The 21241-nt window shown below is 38.3% G+C and overlaps 1 protein-coding gene and 1 pseudogene across 7 annotated transcripts in view; one reads left to right on the top strand and one right to left on the bottom strand.

The window, feature by feature from the left end:
* Nucleotides 1-495: 495 nt before the first annotated feature.
* LOC145507356 (large ribosomal subunit protein eL32-like) lies at nt 496-11164 on the top strand (annotated as a pseudogene). The gene is made up of 2 exons (XR_014054789.1): nt 496-596; nt 10699-11164. The product of XR_014054789.1 is annotated as a large ribosomal subunit protein eL32-like (transcript).
* The window catches only part of ANKRD45 (ankyrin repeat domain 45), a 43371-nt gene continuing 26924 nt past the window's right edge, over nt 4795-21241 (bottom strand). For 3 of the 6 annotated variants that reach the window (XM_081493796.1, XM_081493798.1, XM_081493797.1), the window contains exons 4-7: nt 20535-20629; nt 17960-18098; nt 5754-5882; nt 4795-4989 (exon numbers count right to left, since the gene is read on the bottom strand). In XM_081493796.1, the coding sequence (XP_081349922.1) occupies nt 4958-4989; nt 5754-5882; nt 17960-18098; nt 20535-20629 (395 nt within the window). In that variant the 3' untranslated portion in view covers nt 4795-4957. The remainder of the gene's footprint in view (nt 4990-5753; nt 5883-17959; nt 18099-20534; nt 20630-21241) is intronic. The other 3 variants (XM_081493799.1, XM_081493800.1, XM_081493801.1) reach the window with 1 other exon arrangement.

Genomic DNA, 21241 nt, shown 5'->3' with positions numbered 1-21241 from the left:
AATGCCATATGTTTTAGGGTTTGTTATGTGGATTTCTCGCTTCCAAGTTCTAAAATTTATATGTTATAAATTACCGCATAACAAACAGACACAAACCTTAGTAGTTTAAAACAACAATTATTTATTTGACTGAAATCTACAATTTTGGCATGGCTTAACAGAGGCTTGTCTCTGCTCCATACAGCAACAGCTGTGGTGGTTCAACTGGAGGATTTGCTTCCAAGATGACTCACCCACATCACTGATGACTGCTGGCTGGAGCTCAGCCAGGGCTATGAGCTGGGCCTCAGTGCCTGTCCATAGAGGTCTCTTCACAGGCTGGTTTCCAAGAGCCAGCATCTCAAGAAAACTAGGTAGAAACTGTATCACCTTTATCTCTTATGATCTATGAAAGTCACATAGTTTTACTTCTACTGTAGTCACAGGCCTGCTGATGTTCATGATGAGAGAACAGAGACCCACCTCCCTATGTGAGGAATGTCACAATCACACTGTAGAAGAGCTGGTGGGATGAGAGATGCGGCCATCTTAGAAAATGCAATCTATCACAGATTAGATGAAACACTGGGATGGACTGTCAGCCTTTCACAATCATGGTAACCTAAGTAGCAGCCCGACTGCTTTAGCTTGTTAAGAGCAATATATCTCAAAGGCTAGACCATATGCCAGCTGTAATTCATTATAAGAGTTCTCTGATGTATGGCAAAATGAAAAACATAGAAGTCTATACTGAAAGTTAATTTATTCAATTTTAAAGAGTAGAGCCTTATACTGAGGTCATATCTTCCTGTTTTTTCTGGCGTTAATATTTCTCTTCTTTTATTAAATGACAGTCATAGCAGAGCAAAAGAGACACAGATGTATAGCACAGTCTTTTGGACTCTATGGGAGAGGGCGAGGGCGGGATGATATGGGAGAATGGCATTGAAACATGTAAATTATCATATGTGAAATGAATCGCCTGTCCAGGTTTGATGCATGATACAGGGTGCTCGGGGCTGGTGCACTGGGATGACCCAGAGGGATGGAATGGGGAGGGAGGTGGGAGGGGGGTTCAGGATGGAGAACACATGTACACCCATGGCGGATTCATGTCAATGTATGGCAAAACCAATACAATATTGTAAAGTAAAAAATAAATAAATAAATAAATAAAATAAATGATAGTCATAGCAGACATTAGCTGTTTTCTTAATGATGTCATACCAATCTCCTCCCCCTCCTCTTTTTGTTTTACAGTTTTCCAATCAATGAAAAAAACACAAAAGCCTAAGGAACCACTATCTAAAAGTAATCAGAACACTCTTATGTACCTTTTGTTTTACTACCTCTTAAATAATGTGATTTAATTTACTAGTATGTACTTTGAAATAGTAATTAATTACTCTGTGGGTGTTCAAAGTCATGCAGCTACCTAAGTAACAGCTCAAAGTCATGCAGCTACCTGAGTTAACAGCTCAAATAGGATTCAGACAGGATTCAAAAAGTATCAGGACCTTTGACACGCCTGTAAATATACCTATAATTCAAAGCAACATTAGGTCACAAGATACACCATGTCTCTCAAAACTTACTAAAGTTACAGATCTATAGATATAAACATATATTCAGACCCTCACATTAGTGAAATGCTTAAAATGAGATTCAGAAATTCCTTGATAATCATCAGGATCCTATGACTAAAAAGTAATAGGGTACTCAAGAAGAAAGCTTAGAAATAGAGAACAAACTAAATATACAATTGTAATGCTGGATGTATGTGAGACTTGTCTTCTGGAGGAGCAGAAGTTGACATGGGGCATTGGCACAGCAAAATATGGAGACAGGATTCAGGAGTCATTTCTATAAAGGTGAACAAGCTCTATAAATGAATGAAGACTAGTGAATTCCATGAATAAGGTGGTGCCAAAACTATTATTCACTAACTTCCTACGTTACAGGCTCTTTAGGAATGAAGAAAAACAAGACAAAGTCCCTACCCCGAAAAAGCTCACAGTTGGGACTTCCCTGGTGGTCCAGTGGTTAAGAATCCTCCTTGTGATGCAGAAAACACTGGTTTGATCCCTGGCCAGGAAATTAAGATCCCACATGCCTCAGAGCAACTAAACCTGAGTGCCACAACTATGAGCCCATGCACAACTAGACAGTCCGTGTACCACAACAGATTCTGCATGCTGCAACTAAAGCCTGATACAGCCAAATAAACAATTAAATATGCTTAAAAAAAAAAAAAGCTTATAGCTCAAATGTGAACAATTACATAGAATATAGTACGGAGCTATTATTGCTATGGGTGCCCCAAGGGATTACTGTTGCTGCTACTGCTAAGTCGCTTCAGTCGTGTCCGAATCTGTGCGACCCCATAGACAGCAGCTCACCAGGCTCTGCTGTCCCTAGGATTCTCCAGGCAAGAATACCGGAGTGGGTTGCCATTTCCTTCTCCAGTGCATGAAAGGGAAAAGTGAATGTGAAGTCGCTCAGTCGTGTCCGACTCTTAGTGACCCCATGGACTGTAGCCTACCAGGCTCCTCCGTCCATGGGATTTTCCAGGCAAGAGTACTGGAGTGGGGTGCCATTGCTTTCTCCAGCCCCAAGGGATTAGTTCTTACTAATTGGGGATAGAGATCACGGAGTGGAGAATTACAGATTGCTTTGCCAGGGGTTGGGATTGACTTTTTTCAGCTTTATTAAGGTACAACTGACAAGTAAAACTGAAAGATAGCATTGACTTTCGAAAAGTTCCCCTATCTTGAAGCAGGATGAAGAAGAGGAGCTGGTGTCTCAGCCCATTCAGACTGCTGTAACAAACCCATCATAAGGTTTGTTGTACCTTATAAACAACAAACATTTACTTCTCATACTTCTGGAGGCTAGGAAGGCCAAATTCATGACGCCAGCAGACTCTCTTGAGTCTGCCTTCTAGATGGATATCTTTCTGCTGTAACCTCACATGGTGCAAGGAGCAAGGGAGCCATCTAGGGCCTCTTATATAAAGGCCCTGATCAGCATCCTCACTGACCTAATCACCTGCCAAGGCTTCGCCTCCTAATACTCTCACAGAGGGCATCAAGTTTCAAAATAGTAATCTGGAGGGGGGACACAAACATATTCATAGCAGCTGCTGAAAAGAGAAAAGTAGTCTGCAAGAAAGTAAAGGAACCATAATGACATAAAGGTGCCAATGTGAATTTCAAGAACAAGATATAAAGATAAATAAAGGAGAGAGTTTATTTTCTACTTGGTCTTACCTAGGAAGCTTTGAAGTGAGATTCAGAAATCTTTTCCTCATCACTAGAACTACATGCCTGGAAAACAGTATCATATTCACGATCAAGGCTCAGAAAATGTAGAATTGGAGCAGAAAGGACAAAAATGGCATCTGGCCTTTGCCCAAATTATTGCCGTGCTTGAAGGGAATAGACATCTCACAATCTACAATATTGAGAGAATGGAACAAACACTGGTCTCCTTCTTTGCACTACTCCATGAACACCCACTAGATCTATCAATGAGGGGGCTGAGAGGCACTGCCCTGCTCTTCTGCTCAAGGCAACTAAACCTGAATAGCTCATACATTAAAAAAAAAATCTCAAAACTTTTACATTTGTGATACAGTGTTATCTCAAAACTGTGCCTGAGAAAATGTCAACTGACAAGGAATTACTGATTTGCTCATTTCTTTTCCTTCCCTTCAACAATGAAAAACTAGCTTTTAGGGTGGGACAAAGAAGAGAATAATTTTCTTCCTATAGAACTTTTCCAGAAAGTCACAGAGTAGCAGAAGGCTCTTAGACAAACTAGAAAAAAGGACATTTCAAATCACTAATATGAAACTAACAATTATATTAAAACCTAAGTAATACAAAACAGAAGGAAAATGACATGTAACACAGGGGACAACAGAGGATGAGATGGTTGGATGGCATCACCGACTCAATGGACATGAGTCTGAGCAAGCTCTGGGAGTTGGTGATGCACAGGGAAGCCTGGCATGCTGCAGTCCATGGGGTCGCAAACAGCTGGACACAATTGAGCAACTGAACTGAACTGAACTGATTGCCAAACCTACAAATTAGGGGAAATCTAAATATAAAACTAAACAGATCTCTGTTTATCAATTTAAAGACAGAAGGAGGTTAAAGAAATAAGATTTACTAAGAAACCATGTGTATGCATGCATGCTTAGTCACTTCAGTCGTGTCTGACTCTATGTGACCCTGTGAACTGTTGTTGCCTGTCCATGGGATTCCCCAGGCAAGAATACTGGAGTGGGTAGCCATGTCCTCCTCCAGGAGATCTTCCTGACCCAGGGGTCGAACCCACACCTCTTATCATCTCCTGCATTGGCAGGTGGGTTCTTTACCGCTAGCACCACCTGGGAAGCCCACTAGGAGACCACATCCCACCTTAAAGGTGAATTTTATTTTGGAAGTAAGAAAGCAATATTTGTATAAGCAAAGGATTCTCATCTGAACCATCCTTAATATTTCCTTGCTTCAGAATGTCATCCCATAGCTTTCCTTTTGAGGAAGGGAGAACAAATTTTTCCTCCGGAAATGGTCAATGTGTCTTTAAAAAAAAAAAGTCCCTCAACTGAACAGAAATTCCCTGCCTCAATTACACAGAAAATTGTCAGATTCTCCAAGCAGCTTTTATAACTCCCATCTGGTCTTTGTGAAGTGCTCCCTGGAAGGAGCACATGAAACTCACATTAGACTGACTTGCAAGGGTAGAGGCAAGGCCAGAAAGTCTGGACATAAGCATGCTGAATGGGATAAAACAAAACAAGCATGATTTAATTTCATATTTAAGCATTTTTATAAAACCCCATATCTATTTTCTTAACTTCAGTGAGCATGGATAGGTTTGCCTTTATAGAGATAGAAGATGATGTGGCCTGTTATTAAAACACATACTCAATAGAAGGTATGATCTTGACTTCTTTTCTGATCGTGGCTTATAATACAGATTTGGCACTTTTCACTTGACCTGAAAGGAAGAAGATTTTTAAATTACATTTAATTAGCATGCTACAGAAAAAAAAATGAAGCCAGTTTTTAAAACACTGGGCATGAAATAAATCAGTATATCCAAGCCTAAAGCAGTCACTAATGAAACCCTGATGTTGGTAGGTCAATTCTCCCCCAACCTTTTTTTTTTCCGCCAATATTTAAAGCTGTGAGGTCACACTTCTCATATAAACAGTATTACTGTTCCTAATTGAGCCATTTGAGTAAACTGCTTAACCTCACATGTCCGCACTTTCTTCATTGTAAAACAAAGGGGTCATTTCAGAGGTTCCATCAAGCTCTAACATGAAGGTGTAAGATACTGAGGTGCTTGGAGGGGATACAGAGGACTTGGGTAAAGAGGCAATATTTAAAATTTAAATATAGTATATTTAAAATGTTGTGTTAATTTCTGCCATACAGCAAAGTGATTCAGTGTGTGTATGTGTATAAACAACTTTTTCATATTCTTTTCCATTATGGTTTCTTACAGACTATAGTTCCCTCTGCTATACAATAGGACCTTGTTGTTTATCCATACTACATATAATAGTTTGCATCTGCTAATTCCAAACTCCCAATTCATCCCTTCCCAAAACCCCTCCCCTATCTTGACAAACACAAGTCTGTTCTCTATGTCTGTGAGTCTGTTTCTGTTCTGTAGATAAGTGCATTTGTGTCACATTTTAGATTCCACACATAAGTGGTATCATCATGGTATTTATCTTTCTCTCTCTTACTTACTTAGTACGATAATCTCTAGGTCCATCCATGCTGCTGTAAATGGCATTATTTCATTCCTTCTCATGGCTGAGTAGCATCCCATTGTGTGTGTGTGTGTGTGTGTATACCACATCTTCTTTATCCATTCATCTGTCAATAAACATTTAGGTTGTTTTCATATCTTGGCTATTGTAAATACACTGCTATGAACGTAGGGGTGTAGCTATCTTTTTGAATTATAATTTTTTTCTGGATGTATGCCCAGAAGTGAAATTGCTGGATCATATGGCAACTCTATTTTTAGTTTTTTGAGGAACCTACATGCTGTTTTCCAGAGTGGCTGCACCAATTTACATTCCTACAACAGTATAGGAGGGTTTCCTTTTCTCTGCTCCCTCTCTGGCATTTCTTTCTTATAGACCTTTTATGATGGCCACTCTGACCAGTGTGAGGTGGTACCTCATAGTTTTGATTTGCATTTCTCTAATAATTAGTGATGATACACATCTTTTCATGTATCTATTAGCCATCTGTATGTCTTTGTTGGAGAAATATTTATTTAGGTCTTCTGCCTATATTTTGATTGGGTTGTTTGCTTTTTTTGGTGTATGATCTTTTTTATGTGTTGATGGATTCAGTTTGCTCGTATTCTGTTGAGAATATTTGCATCTAATTAGTCAAAAACATTAGCCTATAATTTTCTTTTTTGGTTGTATCTTTGTCTGCTTTTGGTATCTGGGTGACGGGAGCTTCATAAAATATCTTTGGGAGTGTTCCCTCCTCCTCACTCTTTTGGAAGAGTTTGAGAAGGAATCATGTAAGTTCTTCTTTGTATGTTTCATAGAATTTTCCTGTGAAGCCATCTGGTCCTGACTTTTGTTTATAGATAGCTTTTTATTACAAATTGTATTTCACTTTAGAGATTGGTCTGTTCAAATTACCTATATCTTCTTGATTCAGTTTTGGTAGGCTATATGTTTTTAGAAATGTGTTCTTTTTTCCTAAGTTGTCCCATTTGTTGGCATATAATTGTTTACAGTATTCTTTCATGGGTTTTTGTGTTTCTGCAGTATCAGTTGTGATTTCTCCTCTTTCATTCCTGATTTTGTTTTTTTTTTTAAGATCATCTCTTTTCTTCTTGGTGAGTCTGGCTAGAGGATTGTCAATTTTGTTTACTCTTAAAAAGAACCACTCTTGATTTTATTGATTTTCTATTGCTTTTTAAATCTCTTATCTTATTACTTCCTCTCTGATCTATATTATTTCCTTCCTTCTGCTGACTTTAGCTTTGCTTGTTCTCCTTTTTCTGTTTTAAGCAGTAGGTTAATTTATTTCAGATTTTTATTGTTTCTTGGAGAAGGCCTGTATCACTATGAACTTCCCTCTAAGAACATCTCTTGCCGCATCCCACAGATTTTGTATGGTGGTGTTGTCATTGTCATTTGTCTCAAGGTAGTTTTTTAATTTTCTATTTGATTTCATTGTTGACCCATTCCTTTTTTAGTAGCATGTTGCTTAGTCTCCATGTAATTGATTTTTTTTCTTTTCTTCTTCTATGGCTGATTTCTAGTTTAATGCAATTGTGGTCAGAAAAGATGCTTGAAATAACTTGTATACTCTTAAATGTATTCAGGATTGTTTTGTGCCCTAGTATGTGGTCAATCCGAGAGTGTACTCCATGTGCACTTGAAATGAATGTGCATTCTGGTCTTTTGTTTGTTTGTTTTTGGATATAATATCCTGGAAAAAATCAATTGTCTGTTAAATGTTGGCCTCCCCAGTGGCTCAGCAGTAAAGATTCTACCTGCAATGCAAGAGACACCAGTTTGATCCCTGGGTCGGGAAGATCCTCTGGAGAAGAACAACCCAGTATTCTTGTCTGGAGAATCCCATGGACAGAGGAGCCTGGCGACCTACAGTCCGTAGAGTTGCAAACACTCAGACATGACTGAAGTGACAGCACACATGCACGCACAGCATGTTGAATTTTATCATTTAGGATCTCTGTTGCCTTACTGATTTTCTGCCTGGAACATCTATTCATTGCTGTGACTGAGGTGTTAAAGTCTCCTACTATTGATGTATTCCCATCAGTCTCTCCCTTTACATCTATTAGTGCTTCTATATTGGGTGGATATGCCTCTTCTTGTATTGTTCCTTTTATCATTACATAGTATCTTCATTTTTATCTTTCTTTATGATCTTTATTTTAAAGTCTATTTTGTCAGATACGAGTATTGCTACAACCACTTCCTTGTCATTTCCATTTGCATGAAATATCTTTTTCCATACCTTCACTCTCAATCTATGTGTGTCCTCTGCCCTAAAGTGGGTCTCTCACATGCAACGTATTCAGTTCAGTTCAGTTCAGTTACTCAGTCATGTCCGACTCTTTGTGACCCCATGAACCGCAGCATGCCAGGCCTCCCTGTCCATCACCAACTCCCCGAGTATACCCAAACTCATGTCCATTGAATCGGTGATGCCATCCAACCATCTCATCCTTTGTCATCCCCTTCTCCTCCTGCCCTCAATCTTTCCCAGCATCAGGGCCTTTTCAAATGAGTCAGCTCTTCATATCAGGTGGCCAAGGTATTGGAGTTTTAGCTTCAACATCAGTCCTTCCAATGAACACCCAAGACAGATCTCCTGTAGGATTGACTGGTTAGATCTCCTTGCAGTCCAAGGGACTCTCAAGAGTCTTCTTCAACACCACAGTTTAAAAGCATCAATTCTTCGGCACTCAGCTTTCTTTATAGTCCAACTCTCACATCCATACATGATTATTGGAAAAACGATAGCCTTGACTAAACGGACCTTTGCTGACAAAGTAATGTCTCTACTTTTTAATATGCTGTCTAGGTTGGTCATAACTTTCCTTCCAAGGAGCAAAGGTCTTTTAATTTCATGGCTGCAGTCACCATCAGGAGTGATTTTGGAGCCCAAAAAAATAAAGTCTCTCACTGTTTCCACTGTTTCCCCATCTATTTGCCATGGAGTGATGGCACCAGATGCCATGATCTTATTTTTCTGAATGTTGAGCTTTAAGCCAATTTCTTCACTCTCCTCTTTCACTTTCATCAAGAGGCTCTTTAGTTCTTCTTCACTTTCTGCCATAAGTGTGGTGTCATCTGCATATCTGAGGTTATTGTTATTTCTCCCTGTAATCTTGATTCCAGCTTGTGCTTCCTCCAGCCCAGCGTTTCTCATGATGTACTCTGCATATAAGTTAAATAAGCAGGGTGACAATATACAGCCTTGACATACTTCTTTTCCTATTTGGAACCAGTCTGTTGTTCCATGTCCAATTCTAACTGTTGCTTCCTGACCTGCATACAGGTTTCTCAAGAGGCAGGTCAGGTGGTCTGGTATTCCCATCTCTCTCAGAATTTTCCACAGTTTATTGTGATCCACATAGTCAAAGGCTTTGGCATAGTCAATAAAGCAGAAATAGATGTTTTTCTGGAACTCTCTTGCTTTTTCGATGATCCAGCAGATGCTGGCAATTTGATCTCTGGTTCATCTGCCTTTTCTAAAATCAGCTTGAACATCTGGAAGTTCATGGTTCACATATTGCTGAAGCCTGGCTTGGAGAATTTTGAGCATTACTTTACTAGCGTGTGAGATAAGTGCAATTGTGCGGTAGTTTGAGCATTCTTTGGCATTGCCTTTCTTTGGGATTGGAATGAAAACTGACCTTTTCCAGCCCTGTGGCCACTGCTGAGTTTTCCAAATTTGCTGACATATTGAGTGCAGCAATTTCACAGCATCATCTTTTAGGATTTGAAATAGCTCAACTGGAATTTCATCACCTCCACTAGCTTTGTTCGTAGTGATGCTTCCTAAGGCCCACTTGACTTTACATTCCAGGATGTCTGGCTCTAGGTGAGTGATCATACCATCATGATTATCTGGGTTGTGAAGATCTTTTTTGTATAGTTCTTCTGTGTATTCTTGCCACCTCTTCTTAATATCTTCTGCTTCTGTTAGGTCCACACCATTTCTGTCCTTTATTGAGCCCATCTTTGCATGAAATGTTCTCTTGGTATCTCTAATTTTCTCGAAGAGATCTCTGTCTTTCAAATTCTATTGTTTTCCTCTATTTCTTTGCATTGATCGCTGAGAAAGGCTTTCTCATCTCTCCTTGCTATTCTTTGGAACTCTGCATTCAGATGCTTATATCTTTCCTTGTCTCCTTTGCTTTTGACTTCTCTTCTTTTCTCAGCTATTTGTAAGGGCTCCTCAGACAGCCATTTTGCCTTTTTGCATTTCTTTTTCTTGGGGATGGTCTTGATCCCTGACTCCTGTTCAATGTCACGAACCTCCATCCTTAGTTCTTCAAGCACTCTGTCTATCAGATCTAGTCCCTTAAATCCATTTGTCACTTCCACTGTATAATCATAAGGGATTTGATTTAGGTCATACCTGAATGGTCTAGTGGTTTTCCCCACTTCTTTAACGCAACATATTGTAGGCTCTTATTTTTTTATTCAATCTACCACTGATGTCTTTGGATTGGAGAATTAGTCCATTGATATTTGAGGCAATTATTGATATGTATGTATTTATTTTCCCCTTAAACTTTTTTTCTGGTGACTTCGTATTTCTTCTTTGTTCTTTTCCTTTTAGCTTTTACTTTTGTGGCTTGATTTCTTTTGTATTATTCCTGTGCTCTCTTCTTTTTGGTTTTTGTGAATCTATTGTATGTTTTTGATTTGTGGTCACCCTGGTTTTCAGTATGTTAACCCCTTCCTATACCTACTTGCTCTAGACTGGTTGTCAAATACATTCAAATACATTCTAAAAAAAGTATCAGTTTCTTACTTTCCTCCCCCACATTTTATGATTTTGATGTTCTATTTTACATCTTCATATTTATCCTTTTGCTGTTCATTGCGGTTATCAACACTTTCACAGAAAAAAATTTATTTCATTTTTAAAAATCTGTGTATGCTCTCTTCCTCAGCTCTGCATACAGAAGTGGCAGCCATCTCCTACTTGGCATCATAGCTGCCCTCAGACCCCTTGTGAAGTCCAAGATAATCAAAAAGAGGCCAAGATGTTCATCTGACACCAGTCAAATCAATATGTCAAAATTAAGTGGAACTGGCAGAAACCCAAAAACACTGACAACAGGGTGTATGGGAGATTCAAGGGCTACGTCTTGATGCCTAATACTGGTTACAGGAGCAACAAGAAACCAGAGCACATGTTGCCTAGGGGACTCTGGAAGTTCCTGGTCACAACATCGAAGAGTTTGAAGTGCTCCTGATGTGCAACAAATCTTACTTTGCTGAGATTGCTCACATCTCCTCCAAGAACTGAAAAGACTGAAAAGCCACTGTGGAAACAGCAGCCCAGCTGGTTATTACAGTCAGCAATCCCAACATGAGGCTATGCAGCAAATAAAATGAATAGACAGCTCGTGTACACATTGTGTTTGTGTTAATAAAACCATGAAACTCAGCAAAAAAAAAAAAAAATCTGTTTCTGACTCATTTAATTTATTTCCACCTGTGATTTGCTCTTTCCTATAGATTCTTGCTTCTTTTCTATTCAGAGATGATCTTTCAATATTTCCTTCAGAACAGGTTTGGTATTGCTCTATTGTTTTACCTTTTACTTGTCTGAGAAACTCTTGATCTCTCCTTCTGTTTTAAATGATAATCTTGCTGCGTAGATTATCCTAGATTGCAAATTTTTCCTTTCAGGACTTTCAGTATATCTTGCCACTCCCTTCTGGCCTGCAACATTTCTGTAAAGAAATCAGCTAGTAGCTTTATGGAGGTTCCCTTGTAATTGACTCCTCAAGAGTTGGACATGACTTAGCGACTAAACCACCACTTTTCTCTTACTGCTTTTAGAACTCTCTCATTATTTTTAACTTTTGCCATTTTAATTATGTTTTGGTGTAGGTCTGTTTGAATTCATCTTGTTTGGTATCCTCTGTGCTTCCTATGCCTGGGTATCTGTTTTTTTCTTTAGATTTGGGAAGTTTTCAGCCATAATTTTTTAAAATACATTTTCATTCCCCTTTTTCTTCTGCTTCTGGGATCCCTATTATGCGTAGGTTGGCACACTTTAGCATTGACTCAATGGACAAGAATCTGAGCAAACTCTGGGAGATAGTGAAGGACAGGGAAGCCTGGTGTGCTGCAGTCTATAGGGTCACAAAGAGTCAGACATAATTTAGTGACTGAACAACAACAAAATAATATAAAGGTCTTTCTATATTGCTTTCATTGTTTTTTAAATTTTTCTTTCTGTCTGCTGTTCTGACTGGGTGAAAGTATGAAAGTCGCTCAGTCGTGTGTGACTCTTTGTGACCCCATGGGCTATTCAGTTCATGGAATTCTCTAGCCCAGAATACTGGAGTAGGTAGCCTTTTCCTTCTCCAGGGAATCTTCCCAACTCGGGAATTGAACCCAGGTCTCCTGCATTGCAGGTGGATTCTTTACCAGCTGAGCCACAAGGGAAGCCCAAGAATACTGGAGTAGGTAGCATATCCCTTCTCCAGCAGATATTCCCAACCCAGGAATCAAACTGGGAGATTTCCATTATTTTAACTTGCAGATCACTTATTCATTCTTCTACATTATCAATCTGCTACATATTGCCTTACATTCAGTTTTTACCTCAGCAAATGAATTTTCTAATTTTTCTTGGTTCCTCTTTATAGTTTCTAGTTCTTTTTTTATAGTAATTTGCATTTCTAATGAAAGCCCTGTTTAATTCATTCAGCATTTTCATTATTTCCTTTTTTAACTTGGTGTCTATTAAGCTGAAGAGGTCTGTTTCATTGTTCTTTCAGGGGAATTCTCTTGATCTTTCAATCAAAGATTAAAAGTGGGAGTGGTTCCTCTGATTCTTCATTTTACTTATATTTCTCTTACTCTATGAGTTTAGGAGAAACAATTATCTACTGTGGTCTTGAAGGGCTATTTTTATGTAGAAGTGTCCCTATGTAGCTTGTGTCTGTTTAATATTTTTCGTACAAGGGCTGTTTTTCAGTATGGATGCCTGCAGCATCTTTCCTCAGTGTGTGCTGGCTATTATCCTGTTGACAGAAGGTATGACTGATGATGTGGTGACCATAGCCTGCGCTGGATGCTGAATGGGGCCTCTTCTTTGCTCTGTGGTTGTCATAGCACTGTTAGAGTCAGGATCTGCTCCATAGTTGTTAGAAAATAAGTCCCCAGACCCATTTCTAAGCTTCACTGTGAGGTAGGCAGGATTGGAGTGCTCCCACTGCAAGAGGAGCCACTGAGCATTCTTCCATTGGAGCTGTTCACCAGGGAGCATATTCTGTGGTATCGCCTGTCACTCATTGTGGGGGCTCACAAAGTACACTATTGTGCACACTACCCTGGGCCCCACCTCCACTGTGGGAATACAGACAATCAGCCCTGTGTCCCTCACATACTATGTTCACAAAGCCACTAATACAGATACACAGGCGCCAATCCACTGAACTCAGGCACCGGGACCACAGTAGTTGCACAACTGGGAGATATGGAAGCAGCCCAGACCCCAGCCCCACCTTCATGTGCATGCACACACAAAGCCCACAGCTGCTAAGGCCAGACCTATCCCAGCCACAGGAGCACCCACTATCCACTTGCATGTCCCAGAGGCAGAGTTACAAAGCAAGCAACAGTGTTGTGGATCATATAGCCATTGAGGGGGAGGGCTCTACTTTGAACTCTGCCTCTGAGTGTGGGCATTCTTGCATACCCCTAGAGTTCACACAGGCAGCTCCGAGGAAGAGGCACCTATGGCAGACCCCACCACCCCCTTCACTCCTGCATTAACAATGGGGTTTCAAGGAAGGCACAAGCCAGCCATGAGATTGTCAAAAGTGAGGCTGCTATGATGGGCCCCGTCCTTCCTTTTGTGCACCTCTCAACAATGGCATTTCACTTCTATGGCAGGCTGGCCTTCTTCCATGTACACCCCTGGTTTTGGTCCATACTACTCTCTAGCCCCTTCAGGTTGTCTTCACAAGGCTAACCCCAGTTCTTTCCCCAAGTCTGTCCTCTGAAACATGAGATTCAGCACACAGCCCATGCACACACCAGCAGGTGCATGTCTCTGGCTGGGGACTGCAGCAAGGTGGTAAAGGCCCTCTGTGCTGGTTTCTCTCTGTTCTGCCTGCTACAAACTGACTGTTGTGTTCTCCTCCAAGCCTCTGAAGCTCCCTTTCTGGCCTAGGTGATCTCACCACCAGTGTGACGACTTCCTGGGGTATGGGAACATTTCCTCTTTTGCAGCTCTCTCCCAGGGGCACAGATCCTGTCCTGCTTCCTTCCCTCTTTTTCTTTTTTTTTAATAAATTTATTTATTTTAGTTGGGTCCTCTTTTTCTTTTATCCTACCCAGTTACATGGAGATCTTCCCTGCACTTCTAGGTATCTGAGATTTTCTGCCAGTGTTCAATAGTTATTCTGTGATAATTGTTCCACATGTAGATGTATTTCTTACATATCTGTGGGAAAAGGTGAGCTCCATGTCCTTCTATACCACCATCTTGACTGAAGCCTCTGCAATTCTTTCCCAGAGGTGACAAGGGAAAGAGAGAGGATTGCTGGGCCAGACTAACAATAGCGATAGCTCAGGGAAAGGTAGGAATTGAGTGTATAAGCATCCTGATCATCTCCTTTCTGGACTACACTGGTCTCACTCCTTCTGGTCTCTTCTCTCTCCAATCCATTTTACAAGGAAAGGCAGATTATTTTCCACTACTTAATCCCTCATTTTCCTACTCCAAACAAAGCCTTTAATGGCAACCCATGGGCCTGAAAGTAAAGCCCAAATGTCTAAGCTTATAATTCAGTACTTTTAATGAAATGATCACAAGCTAACTTTCAACCTTACTTTCTACTCTTCCTTAATTCAGACTCAACTACAATCAGCCAGAAGGATACTGACCACTTCCCTATTTCCATATTTCAATTTTTCATCATCATATTGTGCTTTCATTTCATAATTCCCTATATACTCCACCCTGGCTACCTATCCTTCCAGGAAATTCCTCTTTCTTCATGATGCTTTCTCTTTATGTTTAGGCACCCCTAAATTACACAGCATTTAGCTTATCCTTTCAAGTATACATGTTTACTCACAAACTGGGTGATGGACTCCTGAAAGACAAGAACAATGTAAAGGTATCCATTTCCCTTCAGGGACCTAAGAGAGTGCAGTGGGTATGCTCATTCAATATTAGATACAGATGGCAAGGGGCAGTCTGTCATACTACTGAGGATACATTCAGTGCCTTACCTTTTGAAAAACCACAATTCCTTTTGATAAACATAAATATCTTAGGTATTGGGTAGTCACATTCAAAGAATGAAGTTGGATTCCTACCTGACACCATAAACAAATAATAACTTAAAATGAATCATACACATGTTTAGACATAAGGGTCAAAAAACTGTAAAAGTCTTACAAAAAAACCATAAAAGTAAACCGTGGAGACCTTAGACAAGGCAATGTTTCTCCGATATGACACTGAAAGCACAATCAACAAAAGGAAAGATACATATATTAGATTTCATCAAACTTAAAGCTTTTTGTGCTTCAAAGAACACAATTAAGGAAATGAAAAGATAAATCACATGATGGGAGAAAATATTTGCAAGTTATATATTTGATAAGAGCCTTATACCCAAGATATACAAAGAACTTTTACAATTCAACAATAAGAAGAAAAATACAAATATGTGGAAACTAAACAACATGCTGCTAAAAAAACCAATGAGTCAATGAGTAAGTCAGAGAAAAACAGAGAATACCTCAAAACAAATGAAAATGTAAACACAACTTTCCAAAATCTACAGGACGTAGAAAAGGAAGTTCTAAGAGGAAAGTTTACAGCAATACAGGAATACGTCAAGAAACAAAAAATATCTCAAATAAACAACCTAATTTACCTAACCTTCCTTTAATTCCATATAAAGGAATTAGAAAAAGAAAAACAAATAAAGCCCAAAGTCAGCAGAAGGAAGGAAGAAAAATCAGAGAGGAAATAAATACAATAGAGACCAAAAAACTGTAGAAAAGATCAATGAAATCAGTAGTTTTTTTAAATAAATAAAATTGATAAACCTTTAGCCAGACTCATCAAGAAAAAAAGAGAACCCAGATAAACAAAATAGGAAATGAAAGAGGAGAAATAACAACTGATATCATAGAGATATAAAAAAGTCATAAGAGAATATTATGAACAGTTATATGTGCCAACAAACTCAACAGCCTAGAAGAAATGGTCAAATTTCTAGAAACATAAATTTTCAAACACTAAATCAAAAAGAAACAATTTGAACAGATCAATCAGCAGTCATGAAATTGAATTTGTAATTTCCAAAACTTCTAGAAAGCAAAAGACAGGACTGAATGACTTCTGAAGAATTTTATCCAACATACAAAGAAGAGTTAATTCCTATACTTCTCAAACTATTCCAAAAATTGAAGATGAGGGAATACTCCCAAATTCATTCTATGAGGCCATCATTATCCTGATAGCAAAACCAGCCAAAAATAACTTTAAAAAAATGAAAATTACAGGTCAATATCTCTGATAGACTATATCTCAGAAAGTCTTGTCAAATACTATATACAATTACTTACATGTGGAATCTAAAAATTTTTTGCAAAAAACAATGAATGTAATAAAACTAATAGACTCACAGATATACAGAACAACCTAGTGGTTACCAGTAGGAGGGGAAAGACAGGAGGAGTAAAATAGAGGTAGAATAGTAAGAGATATAAACTACTACACATAAAATAAACAAGTAACAGGGATATACTGAACAACACAGGGAAGTATAGTCATTATTTTGCAGTAACTTTAAATTCTATTAAAATATTGAATTACTATGTTGTATACCTAAAACTAATATATTATAAATCAAGTATATAGTTCAATTAAAAAACAAGGAGACAACTCAACTTAAAAATAGGCAAAAGACTCAAAAAGACATTTCTCCAAAGAAAATATGCAAATGGCCAGTAAGCACACGAAAGAATGTTTAACATCATCAGTAATTAAGGAAATGCAAATGGGAACTACATTAAGATACTTCATACCCACTAGAAGAGCTAAAAAATATTTTTTAAGGTAATAACAAATGTTGATAACAATGTGGAGAAAATTGGAATCCTTATATATATTGCTTATGAAAACAGAAATTTGGAAACAGTTTGGTAATTCCTCCAAAGGTCAGAAATAAAGGTACCATGTGACCCAGCAATACTCCTCTAAATACAGACCCACAGAAATGGAAACATGCAGCTACATAAAAATCTGTACACAAAAGTTCACAGCAGCATTATTTATAATAGTCAAATGAACAGAAACTCAAATGTCTATTAATTAATGAATAGATAAATTTGAATCCACACAATGAACTATGAGTTAGCAATAAAAAGGTATACTGACATATATTACAACATGATGAACCTTAAAAACATTATGCAAAGTGAAAGAAGCCAGACACAAAAGGTGACAGACTGTATGATTCTATGAAATGTTCAGAACAGAACAATCCATAGAGATAAAAAGTAGATTAGTGGTTGCCAGGGACTTGTGGAACCAAGGAATGGGTAGTGACTACTAACGGGTATGGTGCTTCTTTGGGGGTAGTAAAATGAAGAAATTATGCAGTAAAATTAGACAGTGGTGATGATTATATAACTGAAAATATCCTGAAAACCACTGAATTGGACATTTTTATATGGTGAATTTTATGGTATGAGAATTCTATCTCAATAAAGCTGATAGCTTTAAAATCTTAGGTACACGTGCCACCAAGATTCTGACAGTGAACCTTCTCCAATGACAGTACAGTATTCTCACAACAGGCTTTTCAAACTATACACTTTCATCACCAAAAAAAAATTTTTTTTCAAATTCTGCATCTCTGTCTCCTTGAATGACATGCTCTCTCGTTGAAAATCATTAGTCAAAACCATAGCAAATTACATAAAATTAAATGATTAATGATGGTAATAAGATTAGTACTAGACATTCTCTATAGAAATAACTCAGTCATTATTTTTAGCTATTATTAATATTGGAACTGAATGAAACTGAGTTATGGATTACAGCTTATAATAAGGTTAATGGTTACTTCATGAAGATTGTTGAAATATGATTATCTCAGAGCTAACAACACTGAATCCAATTTTTATCCAACTTTCAAATCATTTTTATCTAAAACTTACGTGGTGTAGCCATTTTCGTGAAGATAGGAGTCACAATATCTTCCAATTGCTGTTTCTGCTCAAAGAGCTCGTTAATGGAAGCTTCCAAATGGGTTTCTAACCACTCATTTTTTACACGGCATGCACTGAGGAGGATATTCTAGAGACAGAAACAAGGAATTTACTTTCCACTTGTTTATTTAAAAATGAAACTCTATAGTATCTCTAAACCAGCACTGTGCAACAGAACTTTCTGTGATGATGAAAATGGTCACAGAAATATCTGCATGGTCTAATACAGTCACCATTAGATGCATATAGCCAGTGAGCATTAGAAAAGTGGCTGGTGTGACCGAGGAGTTGAATTTTTAATTTTTAATTAATTCTGATTTATAGTCACATGAGGCTATGGGGTACTGTATCTGACAGTGCAGATACTAACACTAGTGAAATGTATGTATAATGAAACTCATTAATCTAGAGTCATGATGCCTTGGGCCAGTCCACATCCTCTCCCTATTTCTTCATTTTCAGTGAGCTCTGCATGGCAAATAGATGGGGAAACAATGGAAACAGTGAGAGACTTTATTTGGGGGTGCTCCAAAATCACTGCAGATGGTGACTGCAGCCAAGAATTAAAAGACACTTGCTCCTTGGAAGAAAAGCTGTGACCAACCTAGACAGCATATTAAAAAGCAGACACATTACTTTGCCAACAAAGGTCTGCCTGGTCAAAGCTATGGTTTTTCCAGTAGTCATGTATGGATGTGAGAGTTGGACCATAAAGAAAGCTTGAGCGGGCAAGAATTGATGTTTTTGAACTGTGGAGTTGGAAAAGACTCTTGAGAGTCCCTTGGACTGCAAGGAGATCAAACCAGTCCATCCTAAACGAGATCAGTCCTGAGTGTTCATCGGAAGGACTGATGCTGAAGCTGAAGCTCCAATACTTTGGCCACCTGATTCGAAGAACTGACTCATTTGAAAAGACCCTGATGCTGGGAAAGATTGAAGGCAGGAGGAAAAGGGGACAACAGAGGATGAGATGGTTGGATGGCATCACCGACTCAATGGACATGAGTTTGAGTAAACTCCAGGAGTTGGTGATGGACAGGGAAGCCTGGCGTGCTGCAGTCCATGGGGTTGCAAAGAGCTGGACACGACTGAACTGAACTGTGATAAAAGTGTTTGCAAAAGTTGGAAAAAGTAGGTGGATGGTGTGCACTTCATGCAACTCAACAGACAATGCCAATATTATTCCTTCTCAGGTGATTTACAGGAGAAGGAAGTGCAAGAAATGCAAAATGAGCAAAACCTCACTGAAAACCTCTCAATTTGCACTTCAAAATCATCTCTTTGCACATGAGCAGCAAATTGCTGGTATCTGATTTAAGACGTTCATTATTCTATGATTTGTAATAATAAGGAGACATGAATAAATTGATTACATGTCCTGTCCGTATTATTAAATAAGCAACATTATATGCAGAAGTATAAAGAATGAAGTGGATTTGTAAAGATGTCCATAATATATTCTTTAAATGAAAAGAGAAAATTAAAGAATAATTTGTATAGTATGATCCTATTTTTATAAAAGCAAAATCTCCTATATTAATAAAACTACATGTATGCATACATATATTTATATAAGTGAAGGAAAAGTATACTGAGATTAACACAAAATTGCTATTAGAATCACAGGGTAATAAGACTCAACAGGGTAAAAAGAAAATCATTAAGTCTGCTTTAGATGTTTTGCTTTTATTCTAACCATTCTTATAGGTACATAATATTTTCTAGCTCAAATAATCAAATATTTAAAAGCTGAAATTAAAAAGGCTTTTATAGTAACTAGTTTGACAAAGCACTGTTTGTGCCAGAAAGATTGTTTTGCAAATCTAATAGATACAATAGCTCTTCTAATAGAATTCTATCTATACGTTGTTTCATAAGAGATTTTGTAAAATGTTTTACAAACAAGTGAAATGTGTGTCTTATCATGTTCTCAGACTTGCTGATGTCTTACACTTTTAGCAATAGCTAATTCTTTTTCATCAGAATTAAAAGTCACAGAAAATTCACACAACGTCTTGCCCAGAAACGCAAGAAATAATTTAAAATCCAAACACATTTCTAATACCTTTAGCATACCTTTTTTTTAGTGTACATCAAAAGAAATTAACTAGTTCACATGTAGTACTTAGTATATGGCAAATGTGGCAAGCTGGCTTTACAATTAGCTATCTTTACACTTGTGTATTTTTCTATTATGTAAATTTTGATACATGAAAAAACATGCAGTGTATATAAGTATATGTGTAAACATATAGACCAAAACAGATAATGTATATATAAGTTTTGAAGCAAACTAATGAAATGAGTATCAGTGGACCCCACTAATCAACAGAAGAACACTGCCAGTATTATTAATGCTGCTTCTGTCAGCAGTTTAACAAGAAAGGGAAAAAAAAGGAAGGAAGGGAAGGAGAACAGAGCAGTGAGGACTACCACCTACCTCTAGTGCTTTAGTGTAGGAGTTAGACACAAGGGGCAAAAATCTCAAAAGACTTCAGGACAAAATATAAGCATAATGCTGTACCTTGTCTTCCTTATAAAGCTTCCCTGGTCCCTTTTCTGCATCTGTAACAGTTGCAGAGACCTTTGCAATATATTTTTTCAGCGCCAGCCTTGCTTCTGAAAGAACAGGACAGTAAAAACGCTTAATAATAAGGCAAAGACCAAAAAAATTCGCTCAACAGTTTATAATGTAATTTTATAAATCCAGAGCTTTATAAAGACTGTATAGGAGATATGCTACAGTTTTCCTTGGGGAAATTCAAGAAAGATAACACTTAACTAACACAGTGATTTGGGGCACTCACTATATTCGTGTATGTGTGTGTGCATGTGTGTGCTCAGTCACTCCGTCGTGTCTGACTCTTTGCAACCCCATGGACTATTGCTATCAGACTCCTCTGTCCATGGAATTTTCCAGGCAAGAATACTGGAATGGGTTGCCATTTCCTACTCCAGTAAAACTTCAATTGCGCTAAAATGTTTAAAGAGCAAATAAATACAAAATGTGATACCAAAGAAACTACAGTCTATCAAAATATCTACTCTGGAAAGTGAAAGTGAAAGTCGCTCAGTCGTGTCCAACTCTCTGCAACCCATGGACTATACAGTCCATGGAATTCTCCAGGCCAGAGTACTGGAGTGGGTAGCCTTTCCGTTCTCCAGGAGATCTTCCCAACCCAGGGACCGAACCCAGGTCTCCCACACTGCAGGTGGATTCTTTACCAGCTG

This window comes from Giraffa tippelskirchi, chromosome 5 (genome assembly GCF_054371585.1).
Source record: "Giraffa tippelskirchi isolate mGirTip1 chromosome 5, T2T-mGirTip1v1.2.pri, whole genome shotgun sequence".
NCBI lineage: Eukaryota > Metazoa > Chordata > Mammalia > Artiodactyla > Giraffidae > Giraffa > Giraffa tippelskirchi.
The sequence above is the reverse complement of the archived record's forward strand: the minus strand, read 5'-3'. Positions and strand labels throughout refer to the sequence as shown.